The following is a 23,550-nucleotide window of genomic DNA, read 5'->3' as shown; positions in this document are numbered from 1 at the left end:
TCTTGAGGTGTTGCAATTCTCCTGGCAAACTTGTCTTATCACAGATGGCCTTGGCCCTGTGCACTAAGGTGTTGAGTACAGAATTGCGTTGCGCTGGGTGGTGGCAGCTGTTGGCATTAAGATAGAGGTCTGTGTGTGTTTCCTTTCTGTACACCGCGTGTCCCAGCATGCCGTTCATGTTTCTTGTGATCAGGATATCCAGAAAGGGTAAGCTTCTGTTCTCTTCTATCTCCATGGTAAATTTGATATTTGTAGTTTGGCCACATGGCAGGGACAAACTGCTAGAGTTCCATCAACACCTCAATGGTATCCATGGAAATAGCTTGAATGTGCTAGGAAAGCTAGAAAAACTGAAAGGGGAAAAGTGAAGGCTCAATCTAGATAATGTAGTGGTCAGTGAAGTGAAATGGAAAGAAGACAAGTCTTTATGGGCAGATGAGTATAGGGTAATATCAACAGCAGCAGAATATGGTGTAACAGAAGCAGGATTCGTTATGAATAGGAAGGTAGGGCGGAGAGTGTGTTACTGTAAACAGTTCAGTGACAGGGTTATTCTTATCAGAACTGACAGCAAACCAAAACTGATAACAATAGTTCAGGTATACATGCCGACGTCACAAGCTGAGGATGAAGAGATAGAGAAAGTACATTAGGATACTAAACGGATAATTCAGTGCGTAAGGGAGCGGAAAATCTAACTGTCATGTGGGACTAGAATGCAGTTGTAGGGGAAGGAGTAGGAGGAAAGGTTACAGGAGAATATGGGCTTGGGCAAGGAATGAGAGGCTAGTAATAGTGAATACTCTTCAAGAAGCACAAGAGGAGGAGGTATACTTGGAAAAGGCTGGGTTATAAGAGAAAATTTCAGTTTGATTACATCATGGTCAAACAGAGATTCCAAAATCAGATACTGGATTGTAAGGTGTACCCAGGAGCAGATACAGACTCAGATCACAATGCAGTAGTGATGTAGAGCAGGCTGAAGTTGAAGAGATTAGTCAAAAAGAATCAATATGCAAAGAAGTGCAATACGGAAGTACTAAGGAATGATGAGATACACTTGAAGTTCTCTAAGGTTGTAGACACAGCAATAAAGAATAGTCCAGTAGGCAGTACAGTTGAAGAGGAATTGACATCTCTAAAAAGAACAATCACAGAAGCTGGAAAGAAAAACATAGGTACAAAGAAAGTAACTGCAAAGAAACTACAGGTAACAGAAGAAATATGTCAGTTGATGGATGAAAGAAGGAATTAAGTACAAAATACAGAAATACAAGTCATTGAGGAGTGAAATAAATTGGAAGTGCAGGGAAGCTAAGGCGGAATGGCAGCAAGAAAAATGTGAAGAAATAGAAAAAGAAATGACAGAAGGACTGATTCAGCATATAGAAAAGTGAAAGAACCTTTGCTGAAATTAAAATCAAGGTTGGTAATATTAAGAGTGTAGAGGAGAGAGCAGATAGGTGGGAAGAGTACGTGGAAGGCCCCTATGAGTGGGGAGATTTGTCTGATATGATAGAAGAGGAAACAGGAGTCGATTTAGAAGATATAGGGAATCCAGTATTAGAATCAGAATTTAAAAGAGCTTTGGAGGACTTAGGATAAAGTAAGGCAGAAGGAACCGATACCATTCCATCAGACTTTCTAAAATCATTAGGGGAAGTGGCAACAAAATGACCATTCATGTTGGTGTGTAGCATGTAGAAGTCTGGCAATATACCATCTGACTTCCGGAAAAATATCATCCACACAATTCTGAAGACTGCAAGAGCTGACAAGTGCAAAAATTATCACACAATCAGCTCATGCATCCAAGTTGCTGACAATAATAATATACAGAAGAATGGAAAAGAAAACTGAGGCTGTGTTAGATAACTATCAGTTTGGCTTTAGGAAAGGTAAAGGCACCAGAGAAGCAATTCTGATGTTGCAAATAATAATTGAAGCAAGACTAAAGAAAAATCAAGACACATTCATAAGATTTGTAGACCTAGAAAAAGCGTTCAACAATGTAAAATGGTGCAAACTTTTCAAAATTCTGAGAAAAACAGGGTTAAGATATAGGGAGATACAGGTAATATACAATATGTACAGGAACAAGAGGGAATAATAAGAATGGATAATCAGGAACAAAATGCTCAGATTAAAAAGGGTGTAATACAGGGATGTAGTCTTTCACCCCTACTGTTCAATCTGTACACCGAAAAAGCAATGATGGAAATAAAAGAAAGATTCAGAAGTGGAGTTAAAATTCAAGATGAAAGGATATCAATTATACGATTCGCTGATGACACTGCTATCCTGAGTGAAAGTGAAGAAGAATTACATATTCTGCTGAATGGTATGGGCAGTCTAATGAGTACAGAATATGGACTGAGAGTAAATCGAAGAAAGATGAAAGTAATGAGAAAAAGCAAAAATGAGAACAGCGAGAAACTTAACACCAGGATTGATGGTCACGTAGTAGATGAAGTTAAGGAATAACCGATGATGGACGGGGCAAGGTGGACATCAAAAGCAGACTAGCACTGGCAAAAAGGGCTTTCCTGGCCAAGAGAAGTCTACTACTATCAAACATAGGCATTAATGAGAGGAAGAAATTTCTGAGAATATACATTTGGAGCAAATCATTATATGGTAGTGAAACATGGACTGTAGGAAAAAACAGAAGAGAATTGAATCATTGAGATGCTACAGATGGATGTTGAAAATTTGGTGGACTGATTACGTAAGGAATGAGGCAGTTCTGCACAGAATCGGAGAGGAAAGAAATATGTGGAAAACACTGACAAGGAGAAGGGACAGGATGATAGGACATCTGTTAAGACATCAGGGAATGACTTCCGTGGTACTAGAGGGAGCTGTAGAGGGCAAAAACTGTAGAGGAAGACAGAGATTGGAACATATCCAGCAGATAATTAAGGATGTAGGCTACAAGTGCTACTCTGAGGTGAAGAGATTGGCACAGGGGAGAAGTTAGTGGCAGGCTGCATCAAACCAGTCACAAGACTGATGGGGAAAAAAAAGTTCTCAGCAATTACAAAACTAACACTGAAGAAGTCATAATAATATTAGCATGTATATGTACTCTGTACTTAACATATTTATGACAGTTCAGTCGCAGTGTCATTGCTCACTAGTCCAGAACTCATCCACAGTGTTTTAGCTGTGATTCAAGTTACAAAATAGCTTCATAAAATTGCAGTGACACATGAACACAATGCTCTCAACAGTATGATACAAACACAACTTGGAAAACAATATTTAATTTGTATTAAGTGTTTGTTGCAAAATTTGTCACTTGCATATCAATGAAAGAGTAGTAGTTCTTTTAAGATGCTAATGTTCAAACACTTAATTGTTTGCTACCTTTTGTAATAGATTATATTTTGTACTAGGAAGACTAGGAGGTTTACCATCACTCTTGAGATCACATTGAAACTACTTGACTTAGTTGTTCATGAAAATATTTCCATCTTTCACAGGAATTTCTCAAACCTGCAGGTACAACAGTCTTCAAAGTTACTGGTTCAATTAATACCTTGAAAATTTACCAGAATAAGTGAATGTTATAACTTACTCTACAAGATTTCTGGAATGGGGATGGAGCAAGCATTTAATGTCATAACTCACCATTCCTTCAGCTTTTCTGACAAGCTTGAAAGTCCTGATGTGGAAATTGGCCAACTCCTCTTCCTTCACAACAGACACGGATATTTGTCCATACACTTCTGGTTTATCCTTTGCAGCAGGCCAGTACTGCATGCACATTACCTAAAATAAAACAGGTGTCATTCAAATGTTCATATTTTGTAAGTTAAATCATACATGATACAGTTTTCTGATGACACAGTTTTACTGCATATACTGTGAAATTTCAAGCCATCTGATAAAATGGAGTTTTAAAACAGTGCATTAGTAAGCACTGAGCCAGTTTCAGTTCAGAGTTGACAGAAGGTTTGGGTGAAGTAAAGAATAAAGATGGATGTAGAGGAAGAAAAGAAAATGGCAAGTGAAATATGTGATACAATTGAAGTATTAGATAATGGGTTGTCTGATTGGGTGGGGGTATGGATGATAAATAAACCAATAAATATGACTAAAGGCACATGCACACTAGGCCAATGAAGGTCAGCAAAGGGCAGCAAATGACAGCCAACTGCTTTGTTGGCCAAGATTTGTATAGTGTGTACAAGCAGCAAATTAGTGGCAATGAAGCCACTGATGTTGGTTGCAGTTTGTTGTGTTGGTGGTAACATCAAAGCATTGATGGTTGGTTAGCATTATGACCTCTCCCCTACTGTGGATGTTGGGTTGAATGTACATTGGTTCAGTAGCAATTTGTCATTCTTCTAGAATGGGTGAGTATTTAAGTTTTTCTGGACAGCCACATGTCACACTTAGTAAGTTTTATTGACTGGTTTCACTCTTTATCAAGATCACCACCAGGATAGTTGGAATTTACAGTTTCAACTACAGTAGATCGCCATTAAATTCTAGAGCAAAACAGTTAACAGAACTTCTGAGTGTGATTTATGGCTGTCCTGAAAAAGTTAATTTAAACAGTCATCATTTCCCCTGCAGGCAATGCCTGCTCTCACTAAAGGTGCATATTTATTCTATTTAAGAATACTAGAGTATAGAGTGGAATATGGAGAGGGAGTTTTATTATGGAAGGAAGCCCCTATAAGCTGAAAATATAAAAACAAACTGAAGAAAGTTGTGTCTTTACTGACATCTCTTGGCCAGAAATGATAAAGAAAAACAAAAAAATTGGGAGTGCCTATTAACCTTCTGCTGCAGGTACAGCTCTCATAAAAGAGATGTTATATTTGGAAATTTTAGGGCCTACACAACTCAGTACCAATCCAAAATCCGTTGTGTTCATTAGGGAAAAAATTCTGAAATAGTCCACATTCCATTTCAGCTTTAAAGTCAGACATCAAGTTTGTTCAACCACACAGCTGCCTACTCATTTAAAAGAGAGGTGTCTATCACTGTCATTTCTTCTTCTCTTCCTGATGATCAGCTTCTTGCAGAAAAGTAAATGCTGCACTTGCAATGACTGCTAAATCCTCTTCTTTCCTAATAATATCAGCCAGTGAAATTGTAACTGAAACACTACTTTGTAACAATAACGCAACTGGATCAAAGTCAGCAAGTTATCAGAGCCAACTTCGATTCAACATGGCCGAATCCCTTGACCCCAAGCTCTTCCATTGGAGTGGATGACAAGTGAAATATCAATGCACTGGCAACCCATGTTTGGCCAAATCCAGTCTCTGTCATTTGTTGGCCTTAATTGACCTAGTGTCCGCCCCTGGTAGCTGAATGCTCAGAGTGACAGAATGTCATGCCTAATAGCTTAGGTTCAATTCCCCGCTGGGTCGGAGATTTTCTACACTCGAGACTGGGTGTTGTGCTGTCCTTATCTTCATCATTTCATCCCCATCGACATGCAAGTCGCTAAAGTGGCGTCAACTCATAAGACTTGCTCCAGGCGAACAGACTACGCGAACAGACTACCCGACGGGAGGCCCTAGCCACATGGCATTTCCATTTCCAATAACCTAGTATGTATGCACCTTAATGTGGTTAGGTCTAGGAAGACAAAATAACTGGGAAATATACTGGGGAAAATCTGTAACTGGAGACGGGGGGATCTGACATTAGATGAGAGAATCCAAATGGATTGTGTGACACAGCAGCCATCAGGATTCTTGAGTCATCCTGTTGTACTTGTTAAGCAATCAGGTAACGGATGTTCTCAAGATGAACAGTTTGTGTTCATTACTGGACTTTGTCAGTTTGATAATATCAGACTCAACAGGCAGGGGAGGGGGATGGGGGTGGGGGTGGGGCTGATGGGGAAGGAACAGGCAGGTGCAGTGGTAGGACACGGGACTCACTTTTGAGAGAAAGTCATTTCAAATAAGTTTTCAGGCATCCAGATTTAGGTTATTCATGAATTACCTACATTGCTTACAGAGGCACATGTGGGATGACGACTTTGAAATGGAACAGGAAATTTCCTTCCCCAACCTTTCATTATCCAGGCTTCGGATGTGTTCTGATGACCATATGTTGTGAGGGTGTCAACCCCAATCTTTGTGTCTTTTGTGTAAAAAGTCATTTAGTGAATGCATCAGCTGATAGCATAAGTAGTTCTGGATGTGATGTTCCGTTAAAGCTGTATGCTGCATGCTTTGTCAGTAGCATATGGTAGGTGGGATAGGTGACAGTAAAAATGAAGTGGGACTTAGCAGGAAGTGGAGCAGTTCAAACCCACTCCCGTCCTCTTCCTCTTCCCACCAGCTAACTACCTTATCACCACTGATGCAATCTCTTACACATTCCAAACATACTGTCAGTTGGAACAACCACCTATACAATCAGGAAAAGTGGTCTATCTTCAGAAAAGTGGTCTATCTTCATATTTTTATTTTGTCAAATGATTCTGGTTTCAGTACCAAGTACCATCATCAGGTCATCCTCTGGCATGCAGTCATCTAGCTTGCCTACCCAGATAGGTGTGTCATATACACACCTACTTGGGTAAGCAAGCTAGATGACTGCACCAGGAGATGACCTGACGATGGTACTTGGTACCAAACCTGATAGTCATTAGACAACATAAAAGTTTTACTATGCCTTAAAGCACATAATTTTTTTCTAATGTGACTGCTTCTTTACAAGCCACCATAAATACATAGTTTCTCAGCACCTTGACACTACCTCTCACAATATTCATCTGAAAGTCTCCAAACAGAACTTTCATTCACTAGCCAGTTTTATTTTTACCCTTGGCTTTTTCACCTTTGATGTACAGATATAAAAAACATTGCCATGAGACCATGAATGTCACATCCTATTCCAAGCATTTCATGTGCCACATAAAAAATATTTTTGTTGACTTCCAAAGTTGTGTACCCCCTTGTCTTGGTACAAAGTCATTAATGAAATCTTTGTGGGATGGACTCATGATAAAAAAACAGCTCATCCATTTCCTGAAAACAGCTGATCTCCTTTTCCCAACTGAAATTTTTCTTATCCTTCTACAAACTCCAACCTTTCTGGCTGATTACTTCACTGAATTTCACTTATAAACTTACATCTACAAGAAACAAACCAACAAGCAACAATACCAACGAGGGCTGTCTAAAAAGTATCCCACCTTTGGCCAGAAAAAAATATTTTGAATACCTGACAGGTATTGATTTCCCACCACAAAATAGAGATGATAGTGCAGCACCTCTGTACACAGTAAAGGAAGAGACCTTTATGTGCATGTGTGAATTTTGTCCCCGCCTTCCGGCCTGTCAGTTCTGGGTAATCCCCTGACAGGTAATCCCCTTCAAAGTAGACCCCTTGTGCTTGCATACACTTAGCCAACCGATCCTTCCACTGCTGGAAACACCTCTGGAAGTCTCCTTTTGGAATGGTGTTCAGCTCCATCATCATGTTCTGCAATATCTCTTCTCCACTCTCAAAACGGGATCCTTTCAGTGGTGTCTTTAATTTTGGAAACAACCAGACATGTCTGGAGAGTAGGGAAGTTGGTAAATGGCTGTAATTCCATGTTTGGCCAAGAAATTTTGGATCAAGTGGGATGAATGTGCAGGGGCATTGTCATGATGCAGTTGCAGTTTTTTTCCATCCACATGTATAGTCTTTTGCGCCGAACTGCGTCATGGAGTCTCCGGAGAACACCTTGATAGTACTCCTTTGTCACTGTTTGTCCTTCCAGTGTGTATTCATGATGCACAATTCCACGGACATCAAAGAAGACAGTCAGCATCCCTTTGATTTTGTTTTGCACCTGCTGCACTTTCTTCGGCCTTGGAGACTCGGGATGCTTCCATTGTGATGATTGTCTTTTTGTTTCTGGGTTATACTCGTACACCCGTGACTCATCTCCAGTTATCACAGTGTTCAGAAACCCAGGATCAGTGTTAGTGGTGTCCAGAAGGTGCTGTGCAATGTCAAAATGGAGGTCTTTTTGCTCCAGCAACAGCAACTTGGGCACATATTTCGCAGCCGCTTGGTGCATGTTCAAATCATCACACAAAATTGCATGTGCAGAATATTTACTCACTCCAACCTCTTGGGCAATCTCCTGCACAGTCAAAGAATGATCTGCATCACCAAATTTGGTGCCCTCTCAACAACAGTTGCACTCCGAGAGTTTAGGGCCTGCCAGAACACTGGTCACTCTCTGCTGAAGTGCGGCCATTTTTGAATCGGGTGAACCACTCCTTAATTTGTGTTACACCCATCACATCTTCTCCAAATGCCTGCTGAATCTTATGAATTGTTTCACTTTGAGAATCACCAAGTTTTTGACAAAATTTGATGCAGTATCTTTGCTCAACACATTCAGCTATCTTGAGAGAGTCGGTAATCCAATGAACACATTGTGTAGCACCTCACTCAGCGACCGAGAGGCAGCAACTAACAGCTCAGAACTGACAGGCCGGAAGGCAGGGACAAAATTCACACATGCGCATAAAGGTCTCTTCCTTTACTGTGTACAGAGGTGCTGCACTATCATCTCTATTTTGTGGAGGGAAATCAAAGGCTGGATACTTTTTAGACAGACCTCGTATATGCTGGCAGCAAGCATCCCATTCATATCAAATGCTTTCTTCCCTGAAGCTAAATATCTGTGGAAGATGTATCTATTCTGGTATCAAATTCTTACACATTCATATCAAGAATTTTTCCAGCTGTGATCTCTTGTAACTATCCCACTGATCTTGTCTGCAAATATGTCTGGACAGTCTCTTAGATGCACACCCTCATCACTCAGTAACAGCCTAGACTTAAATGCTTCAATAAATTATTTCAGCAGGACTGTGATTTTTTCAATTTGAGCTCTAAAATAAGGTAATGTCTCACTGATATCCTTTCCACATCATTTACTGTCACTTTCTATTACCTTCATAACCTTCAACACATCTATTTTTTAAATACAATATAGTTACTCAAATTTATTTTCATATTCTGAAATATACAAGTCCTTACCACTTTGAAGTATAATTCTTTTATTTTCCTACTCTCCTTTCACACTGATAGACTGTCAGTCAGCCTGTTCTATCTTACAGGTTATCCTCCTATTGCAGTTTTTAAAACACACTAGCTTGACTCATCTATTCAATGAGGAATTAAACACTAATCTTTGTCATTTTCTGGATTCCATGTACTAGGCACTGCAGAGCCATTTCTAAGTATAGAAAAGTCCATTCATTCTGGCCACTAATGTTTAAAGTATTCTGTTCTGTCCCTTAAACTGATAATCCCCAATTCTTATCTTCTGTCTGTTATTGTAACAAAGTCACTTCAGATATTTACAATTTCGTACTAAATGTTGCAAGTGTTCTGCAAACAGTTTCACAGGTTTACTGAAACTCAGTCAATCTAATCTGAAAATGAGATCTTTCTCTTCATCTTAGAAAAATGGTGAGCGACTATCATTCATTAGCTAAATTTTTACACTATCACTGTAATTTTGGAGCCTATGTAGCCACAAAATTAGACATGCAGATTTCCAAAATTTTCAACTATCATAAAAGGAAAAAGAAACCAAAAAAAGATGACAGGAAGAAATAAAGACATCACTAGAAATTTTGACAGAGGCACCAGCAAAAGAAGAAACAAAAACATTACTAAATTAAGACTGAAGAGTAGCTAGAAGTTTTAGAAAGTCATGCCTCAAGAAAGTGATCACTGAAGTATTGAGGAACAACAATGTGTGTTTGAAGTTCTCTGAGACTGTAGATATTGAAATAATAAATACCAAAGAAACCTCTTGTGACAGAAAGGAATGGACATCCCTGAAAACAGCAATCATGGAATTGGATAGACAAATTTAGGCACAAAGTAACTGTGAAAAACTTTGGGCAACAGAAGAAATATTTCAACTGAGAAACAAAAGGGAGGAAATACAAAACTGTCAGAAAAAGATATGAACACAGCAATATAAGACACTTGGTAATGAAATCAACAGGAAGAGAAGAGAAGCTAAAGCAAAAAGACTGCACAAAAATGGGAGAAATCAAAAAGAAATGGTCATGAGGAGGGCAGATTTAGCATACGGTAAAATCTTCTTTTCTGTATGCTAAATCTGCCCTTTTGATGACCATTCCTTTTTGATTTCTCACATTTTTTGCAGTCAATTTGCATTGGCTTCTTTCCCTTCCTGTTGCTTTCATTTCTAAGTATCTTATATTGCTGTGTTCCTATCTTTCTCTGACATTTTTGTATTTCCTTCCTTTTGTTTCTCAGTTGAAGTATTACTTCTGTTGCACAAAGTTTTTCACAGTCACTTTGTGCCCAAATTTGTCTGTCCAGTTCCATGATTGCTATTTTCAGGGATGTCGATTCCTTTCTGTTGCAAATGGTTTCTTTGGTATTTATTATGTGAAATTAAAAGCAGGGGTGTTAACATTAAGAGTCCAAAGGAATTCCACAGCTAAACACAAAAAACGGTGCATAGGTAGAAAGAGCACATTGATAGATCCTTTGCAGACCTGTAAAACAAGGCAGCAGGGATAAATAACATCCGTTTCGATTTTCTAAAAATCCTCTACTTTCAACAGTGGTGTACCACAGTTTTCTGTCTTTTCATAATTTCATGAATTATACATAGAACAGTGGGAGCTGTCAATTGAAACCTGGCTCAACTTCGTTTTAGAATATTGCTGTTTTATTGCATTCTATTTTTGTTTGGTCAATAATTGCTGCCTTGAATGGTGGTATATGGATTGTCAGATAGGTTTGCATGCTTCATATTATCACGTAATTATCAAACATCTTTCATGTGTTGTTGCTGTTATTTGCGTCATCAGTTAGACAGTGTTTTACTTGACCATAATAATAACTTGGAGTTAATTCATCTTAGTGGGGTGTCACTAATGAAAAAATTTAATATATTATTGAGAACTCTTATACCAAATCTGTAAGCGAATTATTAGACTCAGATGCTGATTTTCTGTCAGAGACAACTGACAATGAAGATAGCTAGACTGAGGAGGAATTTCCATTGTTAGGCCTTTCTTCATCACAAATCTCGCCCCCAAAACACTGCTTGTGCTGTTAAAAAGAATGATTTAACGTTCATTTGGACATGCATGCATGCACTGCGATGACTAAAGCCATTATGAAACACATGAAATGTATTTGTAATTGAGAATAGGGACAATCATCAGTGTCTGAGAGAATGATGACAATGAAAATAGTCTGGGCCTGGTCTTTCAGCTGGTAGCAGGGATGGCATGACCTGCTGGACCTTCAACCCCTCCATCTCCAAGCCAGCTGGTGGTGTTCCAGTGAGAGACTCTCACAGCGTCCTCATCTGCTACTGCCCCCACTGTGCCCTACACCATCCTACTTCGACTGTGGAACAGAGAGACAGTGGAACTATCTCCCTTGCCTACCAATGTGGAGCTCATGGAATTTGAACCAGTGCACTCTTTCCCTGGCTTGCCAGTGGAACAGTCCTCACCCCTACCTGACCACCCCAGGCTCTGCAGTCTTCCACCAGTCTGGCAGAACAAGATGTGTCGGTATGCTTCGATGGTTGATTTGTTGCTGGGGAATGTTGCACCCTCGCCAGTCCTGCAACAGAGGTCATGGCTCAAACTGGACCATTTTTGGCCCTTTGTCGCCTTTTCAGAGGGTAGAGATTTAGTATCCCTGCTGGCAGAAATAGAGATTGGTGCAGGGAAGCTGCATGGTTCAAGTGGCAGATTAGAACAGAATTTTGTCATGGATGGTATGTGTGAACAATAGCTTGGGCAGAGCCAATGATCCAGGTATTTACCTGCCACCAGCAACAGGTCTGATCCACCAGTCCTGATGCTGAGACTTCGGAGTCTTGGAGAGGAAGAAAATAGTTCTTGTAACTTACATATGTACTAAAGATGTAATACTATGTTATATACTACAGACTACATTCAAAAGACCAGGTATATAAAATCTTATCCCAAAAAGTTTCTCGAAGTCATTCATAAATCTGAATGGGTGGCATTAAAAAGAAGAACATATAACAGAACATAAAATGAAACTAAAGAAAATACTGGCTATATTAGTTAAATTTTGTTGATCAATTGATGTAGACTGCTGTGTTTATTGTTGATACAGACACTACTTGAATGCCAGTCAGGATGAGAATAGCACCAGTTGACCACCTAAAGTTTCTCTTGGAAAATATTCCCTTTTGTGTCTACGAAAAACTAGTGCTGCTCAGGCAGAATGTTTTCATTAACAAAATGAGACAAATTCTCCTCTCTCTCTACTGCAGCCAACACTTTAGTTCCTGTTGACAATACCGTAAGCTTGCAAGCAGGCATGTTTTTTGATAGCAGACTAAGTGTACATCTTAAAATGTTTATTAGACATATTACAGAAGTGGATGTGCATAATTATGAAATAACACTAAAATGAAGTTTTATGTTTATCTAAGGAAGCAAAAGGAGTGTATATGCCAGTAGCATATTCTGTACTGATAATTCAGATGTTAACACAAATTATAAGAATCAAAAAGATTTAGGGAAATACAGAAGGCAACAAAGAGAATAATTTGATGCTTCTTTTTATTTTTTTTAATAGTCTATGCCATCATGTTTCACATTGTGCAGTATAAGGGATAAGTACTGATTCTTTTCATTTGTGATTCAAACTGAAATTTCTTCTTTCTGAAAATTTGAGACTTAATTTTTCCGTATTGTGTAATTGGCTATCTCCTTCTTTCATGCCGTGTGATCAAAACTTAGCAAAGTAATGGAACTGCAAAGTAACTAAGCTTATTGCAGTGTTAGAGAGCTGGAAATGTGAAATGGTGTATCTTCATATTACAAGATAAGAGCTCTTGCAATTAAACCACCTGTAATGTTGGATGCACTCTTGTCAACTGAGATAACAGCAGAAGCAGTAGTCATAGCTCATTCCTGGAGAGCAACTACAGGACTAAAACTGTGTCACAGGAGAACAATCCATACTACTACAAAGTCACTTCCCTTTTTAATGGAAGAAAGTTGATCATGAAATGTAAAAACAAGTTTCTATGAAAAAAGATTTTAAAACTTGTGTTTATCATGTGATGACAGAAATAATACATTTGTTGCCTTTTGGAACCAAGGGTTCCTTCATCTGGCAAAGGTGAAGGAACAACCAGAGAGATTGTAACATTCAGCAGTTCCAGAGGAAAATCATTCATACACCTGAGTCAAGGGAAATACATCAGAACAGAATAACAAATCAACTAACAATGAAATGGTAGCAGTAGATGAGATGAAAGCAGGAAAGGCTTTTCCTTTCATGCAAATGATAGAGGTGAGATTTTGTAACCCAGGGGTAAGAAACATCTTACAAATTTAAGGCAAGGCAAAAATCGGCAGCAACAGAGAATGAAAAATGTACAAGCACATAAACAACAATAAGTAGTTAAACAACATTCAACAGAAGGGGAGAAAAAGAAAAGCCTCAAAACATGAATGAAAAACGGAAAGGGGAGATAATTAAAACATAGAAATGATGGTAGGTAAGGAAGAGGAGAGGATGTATAAAATGAGGTAGATGTGACACAATTGGATGGGGCATAAGCTCAGGTCAAGTAGTTGCTTGGAACGAAACACTGTTGTAGAGGAAGTTCCCTCTGTAAACTTCTGAAGCAGTGCTGGACCAACACCAGCAACCACTTGAAAGTTTGGAGATTCTTATCTTTATGTACAAGCTGCTTTTATAATATTCTTCATTCCTATTTCCATCTAGATCCAACCTTTAACTTAATCAAGCAAGGAAAATTCAGCATGGAATAACAACAATATGAAAAGGATAGATGCTATTCACTACACAGAAGATGCATTTACTGGTAAACAGACACACTGCAAAAAGACTACTAGATATTATAAGCTTTCGGATTAAGTCCTTCATCAGTCATAGACAAAACGAAACAACACACACACACACACACACACACACACACACACACACACACACACACACACACAAAGCCAGCCATTGTTGTCATCATATGCTAAGACTCAACTGTGTCTGAGATGAGCAACCATCTTTGCTGGGGTGAGAAGTGGGGCTGCAGAAGAGATATGGGGTGAAAGACTGGGAGGGATAGTAAGGTAGGGGGTAGGGATGGGGAAAGATGCTAATGCTGCATATGGGAGAGTGCAGGGATGTTGCAGGGACAGCATAGTGTGGGTTGATAGGTGAAGTGTTGGGTGGCCGTGTGGGGGCAGAGCAACCTGGAAGGAGGGGGGGGGGGGGGGGTATGGAGAGTGGAGGGGGAGAGATGATAGGAGAGAAGTAGAGATAGATAAATGGCTATGTAGGTGCACAGGCAGAAAAGAAGGTATGTGTAGGACTGGAATGAGAGCAGGGAAGATGCTAGGCAGGTGAAGGAAAGGACTAGTGAAGTTTACAATGCAGGGAGATTTTCCATGTGCACAGTTCGGAAAAGTTGATGTTGGTGGAAGAAATCCAGATGGTACAGGCTATGAAGCAGTCAAAGTCAAGTACATAATGTTGTGCTGCATGCCCAGCAACTGGCTAGTCCAGATGTCTCTTGGCCATAGTTTAGCAGTGGATGGACAGCTTGTTAGTGTGAGACCTTAACTTTTCCCGGCAAATTGAATGTTCAAATAACTTACGGGTTAGCTGCCGGGTGACGTTGACCACCACCGATATTTCAACAGGTGCACACCCTGCCATTCTCAAGGCACAAATGCAAGGAGGCAGAAATGTGCAAGGGAATTTAATACCTCGGTTCACAAAGGAGAAATAAGGAAGATACCACACACAAAACAAGTGTCAACACAAACAAAGATAACCAACATCAGAAATATCAATAGTGACTATTAATCAACAGGTGAGGTAGCACTAATTCTGTCCTCCTGTTTTTTGATGAGAGACAGAGCCGGATCCCAAGCAGCATTTAAACAAAATCCACCATCTCTGTTTGTAAGGTTGCTTGATAGTTTGATTTCAACAGCTTCCTTAATAACACCATCCCATTAGCTGGACTTGCAAGCCAGAATCTCCGTGTTGTTGTATTCCATAGGATGATCAGTGTCAAGGCAATGTTCTGCAACAGTGGATTTGCTCGGCTGTAGTAAGCGTGTGTGATGCTTATGTTCAATACTCAATACACCGGTATTCCACAGTCCTGATTGTCTGACCAATATATGACATGCCACAACTGCAAGGAATACGGTAGACACCAGCCTTATGCAAACCAAGATCATCTTTTACGGGCGCCAACAGGGCCTTAATCTTAGAAGGTCATCGAAAAACACATTTCACATCATATTTCCACATAATACAGCCAATCCTGTCGGAAATGCTTCCTGTGTAAGGCAAAAAGGCCGTAGACGTAGGTGCCACTTCGTTGCTATTGACACTCACCCATTGCACAGAAGGCTGATAGCATAACGCACATTTGATCTGCCTCTCACTATAACCATTCTGACGAAAGGTGACTTCGAGATGTAATAGCTCAGCTGCCAAACTTTCAAGGCCTGAGATAACGGGGGCCCTGTGAACCAAGATACGAATTACTCCTTCACGCTGAGTTGGATGGTGACAACTATCAGCTCACAGATACAAGTCAGTGTGAGTAGGCTTTCTATAAACAGAATGTCCCAACGTACCATCAAGTCTTCCTTCTGACCAACACCTCAGGGAAGGGAAGGCATCCATTCTTTTCCACCTCCATAGTGAACTGAATATTCGGATGGATTGAATTCAAGTGTTCCAAAAACTGGTTTAAATTCTCACTACCATGAGGCCAAACAACAAAAGTATTGTCTACATTTCTGAAAAAAGACGCATGTTTCAAGGTTGCTGACTCCAATGCACATCCCTCAAAGTCCTTCATAAACCAACTGGCCACAATAGGTGACAACAGGCTTCCCATTGCCAGTCCATCAGTCTGTCCGTAGTACTGACCACTGAACAAAAAGTAAGTGGAAGTCAGCACATGCCGAAACACATTTGTTTGACAAATTGTCAAACTTAACCTCAATTAGCTACAACGAATCAGAGAGGAACATGAGTGAAAGGAGAAACCACCTCAAAACTGACTAAAATATCAGAGTCATTCAAACGTAATCCCTGCAATCGATGTAAGAAATCTGCAGAGTTCTTAATGTGGTGTTCACACCTACCTACTAGTGGGCTCAACAAACTAGCAAGATGTTTAGCTACATGATATGTTGGAGCACCAATATTAGAAACAATAGGCCTCAATGGGACAACCTCTTTATGGACCTCAGGGAGGCCATATAATCTAGGTGGTACAGCACAGTAAGAATTAAGACTCTTGATTGTCTCCTGTAACAAAGAACTTTTCTTCAGGAGGTTACTAGTTTTTCTCTCAACACTCTTAGTAGGGTCAGCACCGATTCTGCGATATGCCAAATCCGAAAGTAGACACTGCATCTTTTGAATGTAATCATGCTTGTTCAACAAAACTGTGGTATTTCCCTTGTCTGCAGGTAAATAACAATATCAGGATCCATTGTGAGTGAACATAATGCAGCCGCGTCAGCTGCTGTAATGTTACACTTGGGTGGACGGGCTCCAGTCAACACACGACAAGCTTCCCTCCTAACCTCTTCCAAAGCCTCGGAAGGTATTTTATAAACAGCCTATTCAATAGAACTAATAAAATCAACGACTGGCAAACTCTTAGGCGTTGGTGCGAATTTCAAATCTTTTCCCAGCAGGGACAAAGCTGTGTCATCAATCATTTTCTCTGTGAGATTGATCACAGAAGGTCGAAAATTAAAATTAGGATTAGACACTGAGCCAAGCAAACGTTCACACTTTGCTGAATCACGAGCACTTACAAATTGAAATTCCCAGTTAGACTGGGACCAAGAGGCTCCATCCACCCAATCCCAAGAAAATTCAAAAACATTGGACATCATCATTAAATGAAGCTGAAATAATTCCTTAGAAACAAAATCTAATTGATGGCGATTATAGTGGGTCCTTTCATGAACAAGAGCTAAACCAACACGCTGCTTGATGTGATTGGTGGCATGAGAATTAATATGATGCACAACCTTAGCAAACGTTTGAACCACACTATGATTTCGACACTTCAATAAAAACGATAATGCACATTCCAACCTTACTCTACTGCAACCTTACTCTACTGCTGCAAAGTTTAACCAACATCCGCAAGCAACTATACACTTCCTCCCCATAGAGGTAAACAATGTGAGACCTTAACTTTTCCTGGCGAATTGAATGTTCAAATAACTTACGGGTGTAACATTACAGCAGCTGAGGTGGCTGCTTTACGTTCACTCAGAATGGATCCTGATATTGTTACTTTACCTGTGGACAAGGGAAATGCCATGGTTTTGTTTTGAACAAGTATGATTACATTCAAAAGATGCAGTGTCTACTTTCTGATTCGGTGTATCGCAAAATCGGTGCTGCCCTACCGAGAGTGTTGAGAGAAAGAAGAAAAGTTCTTTGTCACAGGAGACAATCAAGAGTCTTAATTCTTACTGTGCTGTACCACCTAGATTATATGGCCTCCCTAAGGTCCATAAAGAGGCTGTCTCACTGAAACTTATTGTTTCTAATATTGGTGCTCCAACATATTGTGTAGCTAAACACCTTGCTAGTTTGTTGAGCCCACTAGTAGGTAGATGTGAACACCACATAAGAACTCTACAGATTTCTTACATCGATTGCAGGGATTGCATTTGAATGACTCTGATATTTTAGTCAGTTTTGAGATGGTTTCTCTTTTCACTCGCGTTCCTCTCTCTGATTCATTGCAGCTAATTGAGGTTAAGTTTGGTGTCGAGTTAACAAATTTGTTTCGACATGTGCTGACTTCCACTTACTTTTTGTTCAAATGGTTCAAATGGCTCTGAGCACTATGGGACTTAACATCTATGGTCATCAGTCCCCTAGAACTTAGAACTACTTAAACCTAACTAACCTAAGGACATCACATGACACCCAGTCATCACGAGGCAGAGAAAATCCCTGACCCCGCCGGGAATCGAACCCGGGAACCCGGGCGTGGGAAGCGAGAACGCTACCGCACGACCACGATCTGCGGTCTACTTTTTGTTCAATGATCAGTACTATGAACAGACTGATGGAGTGGCAATGGGAAGCTGTTGTGGCCAATTGGTTTATGGAGGACCTTGAGGAATGGGATCTTTCCCATAGCTTTCAAATGGTTAGAAATTGTTTGTTGTGCAACACTTAGCATTGCTGCCATTTGCTTCTGACTCAAAGTATCATCTTCATCCAATATTGCTTGCAATTCGGCATCTTCGAACTTTTTTGGTGGTCTTCCACATTCTTCATTTCTTACATCAAAATCATCATTTCTGAACCATTGAAACCATCTTTAGCATGTTGCTTCTGATAGAGCTTGATCACCATATGCCTCAACAAGCATTCGATGCGACTCTGCAGCACTTTTTTTCAAATGAAAACAAAAAAATTAATGCTTTCCGCAAATCATCACTTTTTGGTACAAAATTTGACATTATTAACACGATGGAAACATATGATGTCGGTTGTTCCATGACTTGATGTATACTAAATATCTCTAATAGATGTCATACCAACAAAACAAACAAAAAATTAAGGCTCGTTCACAACAAATGTTCCCTATCGACACAGTTGTATCTTAACGCTCATATCATATTGGTACACCTGGTATATCTTTGTCATATCATGTTCTATGGTCTTGGCATCATTTACATCATATTAATGCTGTCTCTGGAATAATTAGAGGTCTCAAGATTGTCCTTTTGGTTTGGCTGTCCAGTTTCAGTAATCAGAGTGGAGCTGTGATTGCATAAACAGTTTGTTCAATATATTGTACAACTTCTGACATCACTTTTGTCACATTAAGTCTTTGCTCCTTTACAGCAACCTTCTCCAGTACTTTGTAAGTCCAGTCACTGAGGATTACAATGTTTCCATTTTACTTATTATTGATGACCAGCTTAGTGCCTACTGCTTCGTTCACGCAGACTGTATGGTCCGCAAATATTTTGTTTTTCTTTAATCGAATTTTTAAGTTGTTCATAAATTGCAACAGCTTTTAAACTTTTCACATCAATTAAGGCCATAGAGGCATGGTCTTTTCTGCATGTATTTATGACCAGAGAGCAGTTTTGGAGGCTGGAGTCACAGGCTTCTGTTAATCATGCTTTTTGCTTTCTTGTAATGATACTTCCATAGAAACTTTCATCTCCTAACTCATATTCTCTCTCTCTCTCTCTCTCTCTCTCTCTCTCTCTCTCTCTCTCTCTCTCCTCCCCCCCCCCCCTCTCATTCACAACAAATGTTCCCTAGCAACACAGACACATATTTTACATATTTTCATAAAACATTTCATCCCCTATTTCACTCCCTTAGTGGCTGAATTTCCAGAAACACTAAAATTCATATTTTTTTTCAGTTGGAACTGAGAAGTCGAATACCAATTTTCATACATGTGGCTTTAAAAAACCTTTACAATTTCTTTAATAATGATTTATTTTCAAAAACGAACTTTCACCCACTACTTCAGCCCATTTGTGATTAAATTTATGAAAATGCTGTAACATGTATTTGCTTATTTTTCACAAAGAAACCAAATACCAATTTTTGTAGGACCTGCCTCAAAATTACCTTAATAGCGATATATTTTCAAAAACCTTTCATCCCCTATTTCACACCCTTAGGGATGAAAACTGAAAAAATCCCTTTTTAAATTACATCTAAAATCATCCCTCTCTGTAAATTTCAAGTTTCTGTCCTTAGTGGTTTGGGATGTGCAATGATGAGACAGCCGGCCGGTGTGGCCGAGCAGTTCTAGGCGCTTCAGTCTGGAACCGCTATGGTCGAACCCTGCCTCGGGCATGGATGTGTGTGACGTCCTTAGGTTGGTTAAGTTTAAGTAGTTCTAAGTTCTAGGGGACTGATGACCTCAGCTGTTAAGTCCCATAGTGCTCAGAGCCATTTGAACCAATGATGAGACAGTGAGTGAATCAGTCAGTTGCCTTTTATATACAGATCACAACTCCACAAGACATCACCTAAAGTACTACATGCCTCAATACATCAATTGCACTGGAAATCTTATTCACTTCCTGCAACAAACTGGTTTCTGATATTTTTTCTTTGTTGAAGGTCAAATAATTATTTCATTCTGCAGCACCTATGTTTGACAATGGCATTAATAAAAATACAGTGATTCATCTCACACAAATTCCTTCAGTTTGCTACTAATTGAAAATTACTTGATGCAGTGATCAGTGAGTTATGGGTGCTCTGTTCTGGAAAGTTTATTCTGTTAACTTCATCACTGTTGGTATTTATCTGATGTAAGAAGTCTGAATTATTGATCAAATAATTAATGGCAGAAGAGGCACTAGATGAAAATTAAGGGACTCTAAAAACAATTACATAAACTGTGACTTCAGCTGAAACAGACATATAAAGATTGTTATGTTCAAAATAAAAAAAGAAGGTATAGGGTGATTCGTAACTAATGAGGAGGTATTGAATAGGATTGGGGAGAAGAGAAGTTTGTGGCACAACTTGACTAGAAGAAGGGATCGGTTGGTAGGACATGTTTTGAGGCATCAAGGGATCACAAATTTAGCATTGGAGGGCAGCGTGGAGGGTAAAAATTGTAGAGGGAGACCAAGAGATCAATACACTAAGCAGATTCAGAAGGATGTAGGTTGCAGTAGGTACTGGGAGGTGAAGAAGTTTGCACAGGATAGAGTAGCATGGAGAGCTGCATCAAACCAGTCTCAGGACTGAAGACCACAACAACAACATAGGGTGATTATGGCAGAAAAGTTCTGACAGAATGTAAATATTTTAGTAGTAAAGGATACCACTCACCAGAAAGTAGAAGCATTGAGTCATCGACACACAGACAAAAAAAAAAAAAAAAAAAGAATGAAAATACACATTTGTACTCTAATATGAAAAAGGATTCATATTGAAACTAGAATGTTTTCTTTCTTTTTGTGTTCATGTTGATGTCTTGAAGCTTTAGATAACATGAGTGGAATATCTACGAAGTGTGGAGGTTGTTGTACCTATGTGAAACAAAATTATCCATATAATATTAGAAGTAATCTATGTGCAATCAGTGAAGAGAAACATTTTGAGTTAACTGCAAGAGAATTAAGGGACCAAGACAAGGGTAAAAAATTAACTATTTTATGTTTATACAGATCTCTACCAGAGATATGAATATCTTTTTATATAAACTAAATCAAGTTCTTCATATGATATCAACTCCAAAGGGCAACATCCTCGTACATGGAGTCTCAAATATAACAATTTGCTGCTCACTACACAGCAGAGATGCTGAGTTGCAGATAGGCACATTGAAAAGACTGTCACAAATAAGCTTTCAGCCAGTATGACACACACACACACACACACACACACACACACACACACACACACACACGCGCATCCCTGATTTAAGTCATATCTAGATAATAGAGTGTAGAACACTGAGATTACACATACATCAAGTAGCTCCAAATATACTGAAAAACATTCTTCTGACCCCAAATATATAAATATAGGGATACCGCAAGGTAGTGTGCTGGGTCCAGTACTGTTCCTAATTTACATAAATGATTTCCCACAAAGTGTGGAGCATGGACAAATAATAGTGTTCACAGATGACTCAAATGTACAGATCACTGCCAAATCACTAGAAGCACTAAGAGAGAAAGTTGAAGAAACACTTAACAGCATATACGAATGGGAAATAAATGATAAAGTCACTCTTAATTAAAGAAAGTAAGCACTACAAACTTTTACAGAAACAAAAGCCAGATTACAACCTGAAAATAAATAATGAAGTTATGCAATGTGTGGAAAACATAAAATTTGTGGGAATGCATTTGACTGTGGGAAGAACATGTAAAAATACTTAGTAATAGAATCCCTCCAGCACGCTATGCCCTTCGAATTCTTACATCAATATACGATATTTCATGTATCAGGTCAGCGTATTTTGCTTATATTCATTCGGTTATTAGCTGTGGCATAATTTTTTGGCGAGTGACTACAATAAATATTCAGGCTGTACAGACTGGAAAAAAGAGCAATAGATATAATGACCAAAACTGGAAAAACAGATCACTGCCTCAAACATTTTAAAATGCTGGAAATATTAACCGTGCCTTGCGAATATAATTTTCAGAGTGTTATGTATTCTAAAAAAATATTGACCACTATGTTAAAAATGGTTTAGTACATGATTATGAAACCATAAACTGTTACAATTTGCATCTGAACAGAAAAAAACAAAGTTAAAGCTCAGCAGAGTTTATTATACAATGCTATAATAAAGGACATAGATACTATCTACTCTTTCAAAACAAAACTGAAAGATCATTTACAAAATAAAAGTCTTTACATGTCAATGGAGTACTAAAATTAAAAATAGGTTAGCTATTAGAAGAAGTACTGTCTATAATGTGTACATAGAAATACTAATTAACTAAGACTGTAAAAAAACCAAATGTAATTAGATTTTAAAAAATCATTGCCAATTCCTGTATGAGCAATTAATCTTAAGCCATAAAAATTCCAATGTTTTACATAACGAAATCCATATGACATGGTCTGTTTCATAGATTAATAAAGCAATCAATCAATTAAATGACAAAAATCACAGCTACGAAAAAAAAAAAAAAACATTCACAAAAATCTATAAAGTGATATGTGCATATCATTTCTAGTTCAGAACACAGACAAAAAAGTAAATAACCACATGAAGAGAACGATATTTTCTCAAATCACTGAAAAAAAAACTGTGCATTTAAGGCCCCAATAACTTTTCAGTGAAGTTGCCACTGTCACAAAACACTCACGTCTTAGGCCTAATGTCCTGACATCTCCCTTACTTTACAGCACAAGGAGCTGCTTAAGGCTACTCTCGCACTTACTCGAATGAAGTCAAATGTTTTTGTGAGCATAACTATGCAGCAGGCATTTTCCTGCCACACCATCCGCCAGAAGTCAGTCACTGTCACCTCTGTTGGACCTTGACACACTATGTATGCATTTGGTTTGAGCAAGCTCTGCAAGAAAAGAATAAAATCAAGAAATAAGTAAGAGATATCATCAACATCACTTCATAGTAGAAAATTTACATGTAACACAAAACTTTGTGACCTATGTAGCAACAATATGTCATCTGTGTAACAACTTCTTATTTGTCTGAGCTGATGTTGAACTGTATGAAAATTTTTAAACAACAACTTTTTATTGGAGGCATGCAGTAGATTTAACACATAGGAGATCATCGGTATGTTACACTCACTGGATAAACAGATTTATAAATATAATACAATAGGAGAAATGAAACCAGCAACGAAAAGTAATGAAACTGGAACAGAAATAGAAGGATGGAGGACTAGAAGCAGAGGTAGGATAACAGGGACAAAAGGAGAGATTGAGGAATGAGACAGTAGAACTGCTGTATGTACTGAACATGCTGAATGAGCCATTGTCATATGAGTG

General features: G+C 38.9%; 1 protein-coding gene across 1 annotated transcript in view; it reads right to left on the bottom strand.

Moving 5' to 3' along the window:
• The window catches only part of LOC126262799 (receptor-type tyrosine-protein phosphatase kappa), a 709,382-nt gene that overhangs the window by 237,706 nt on the left and 448,126 nt on the right, over positions 1-23,550 (bottom strand). Inside the window, exons 4-5 of the mRNA XM_049959624.1 lie at positions 22,974-23,108; positions 3,634-3,774 (exon numbers count right to left, since the gene is read on the bottom strand). Coding sequence (XP_049815581.1) covers positions 3,634-3,774; positions 22,974-23,108 — 276 coding nt within the window. The remainder of the gene's footprint in view (positions 1-3,633; positions 3,775-22,973; positions 23,109-23,550) is intronic.

Source organism: Schistocerca nitens, chromosome 6 (genome assembly GCF_023898315.1).
Source record: "Schistocerca nitens isolate TAMUIC-IGC-003100 chromosome 6, iqSchNite1.1, whole genome shotgun sequence".
Lineage (NCBI taxonomy): Eukaryota > Metazoa > Arthropoda > Insecta > Orthoptera > Acrididae > Schistocerca > Schistocerca nitens.
The sequence above is the reverse complement of the archived record's forward strand: the minus strand, read 5'-3'. Positions and strand labels throughout refer to the sequence as shown.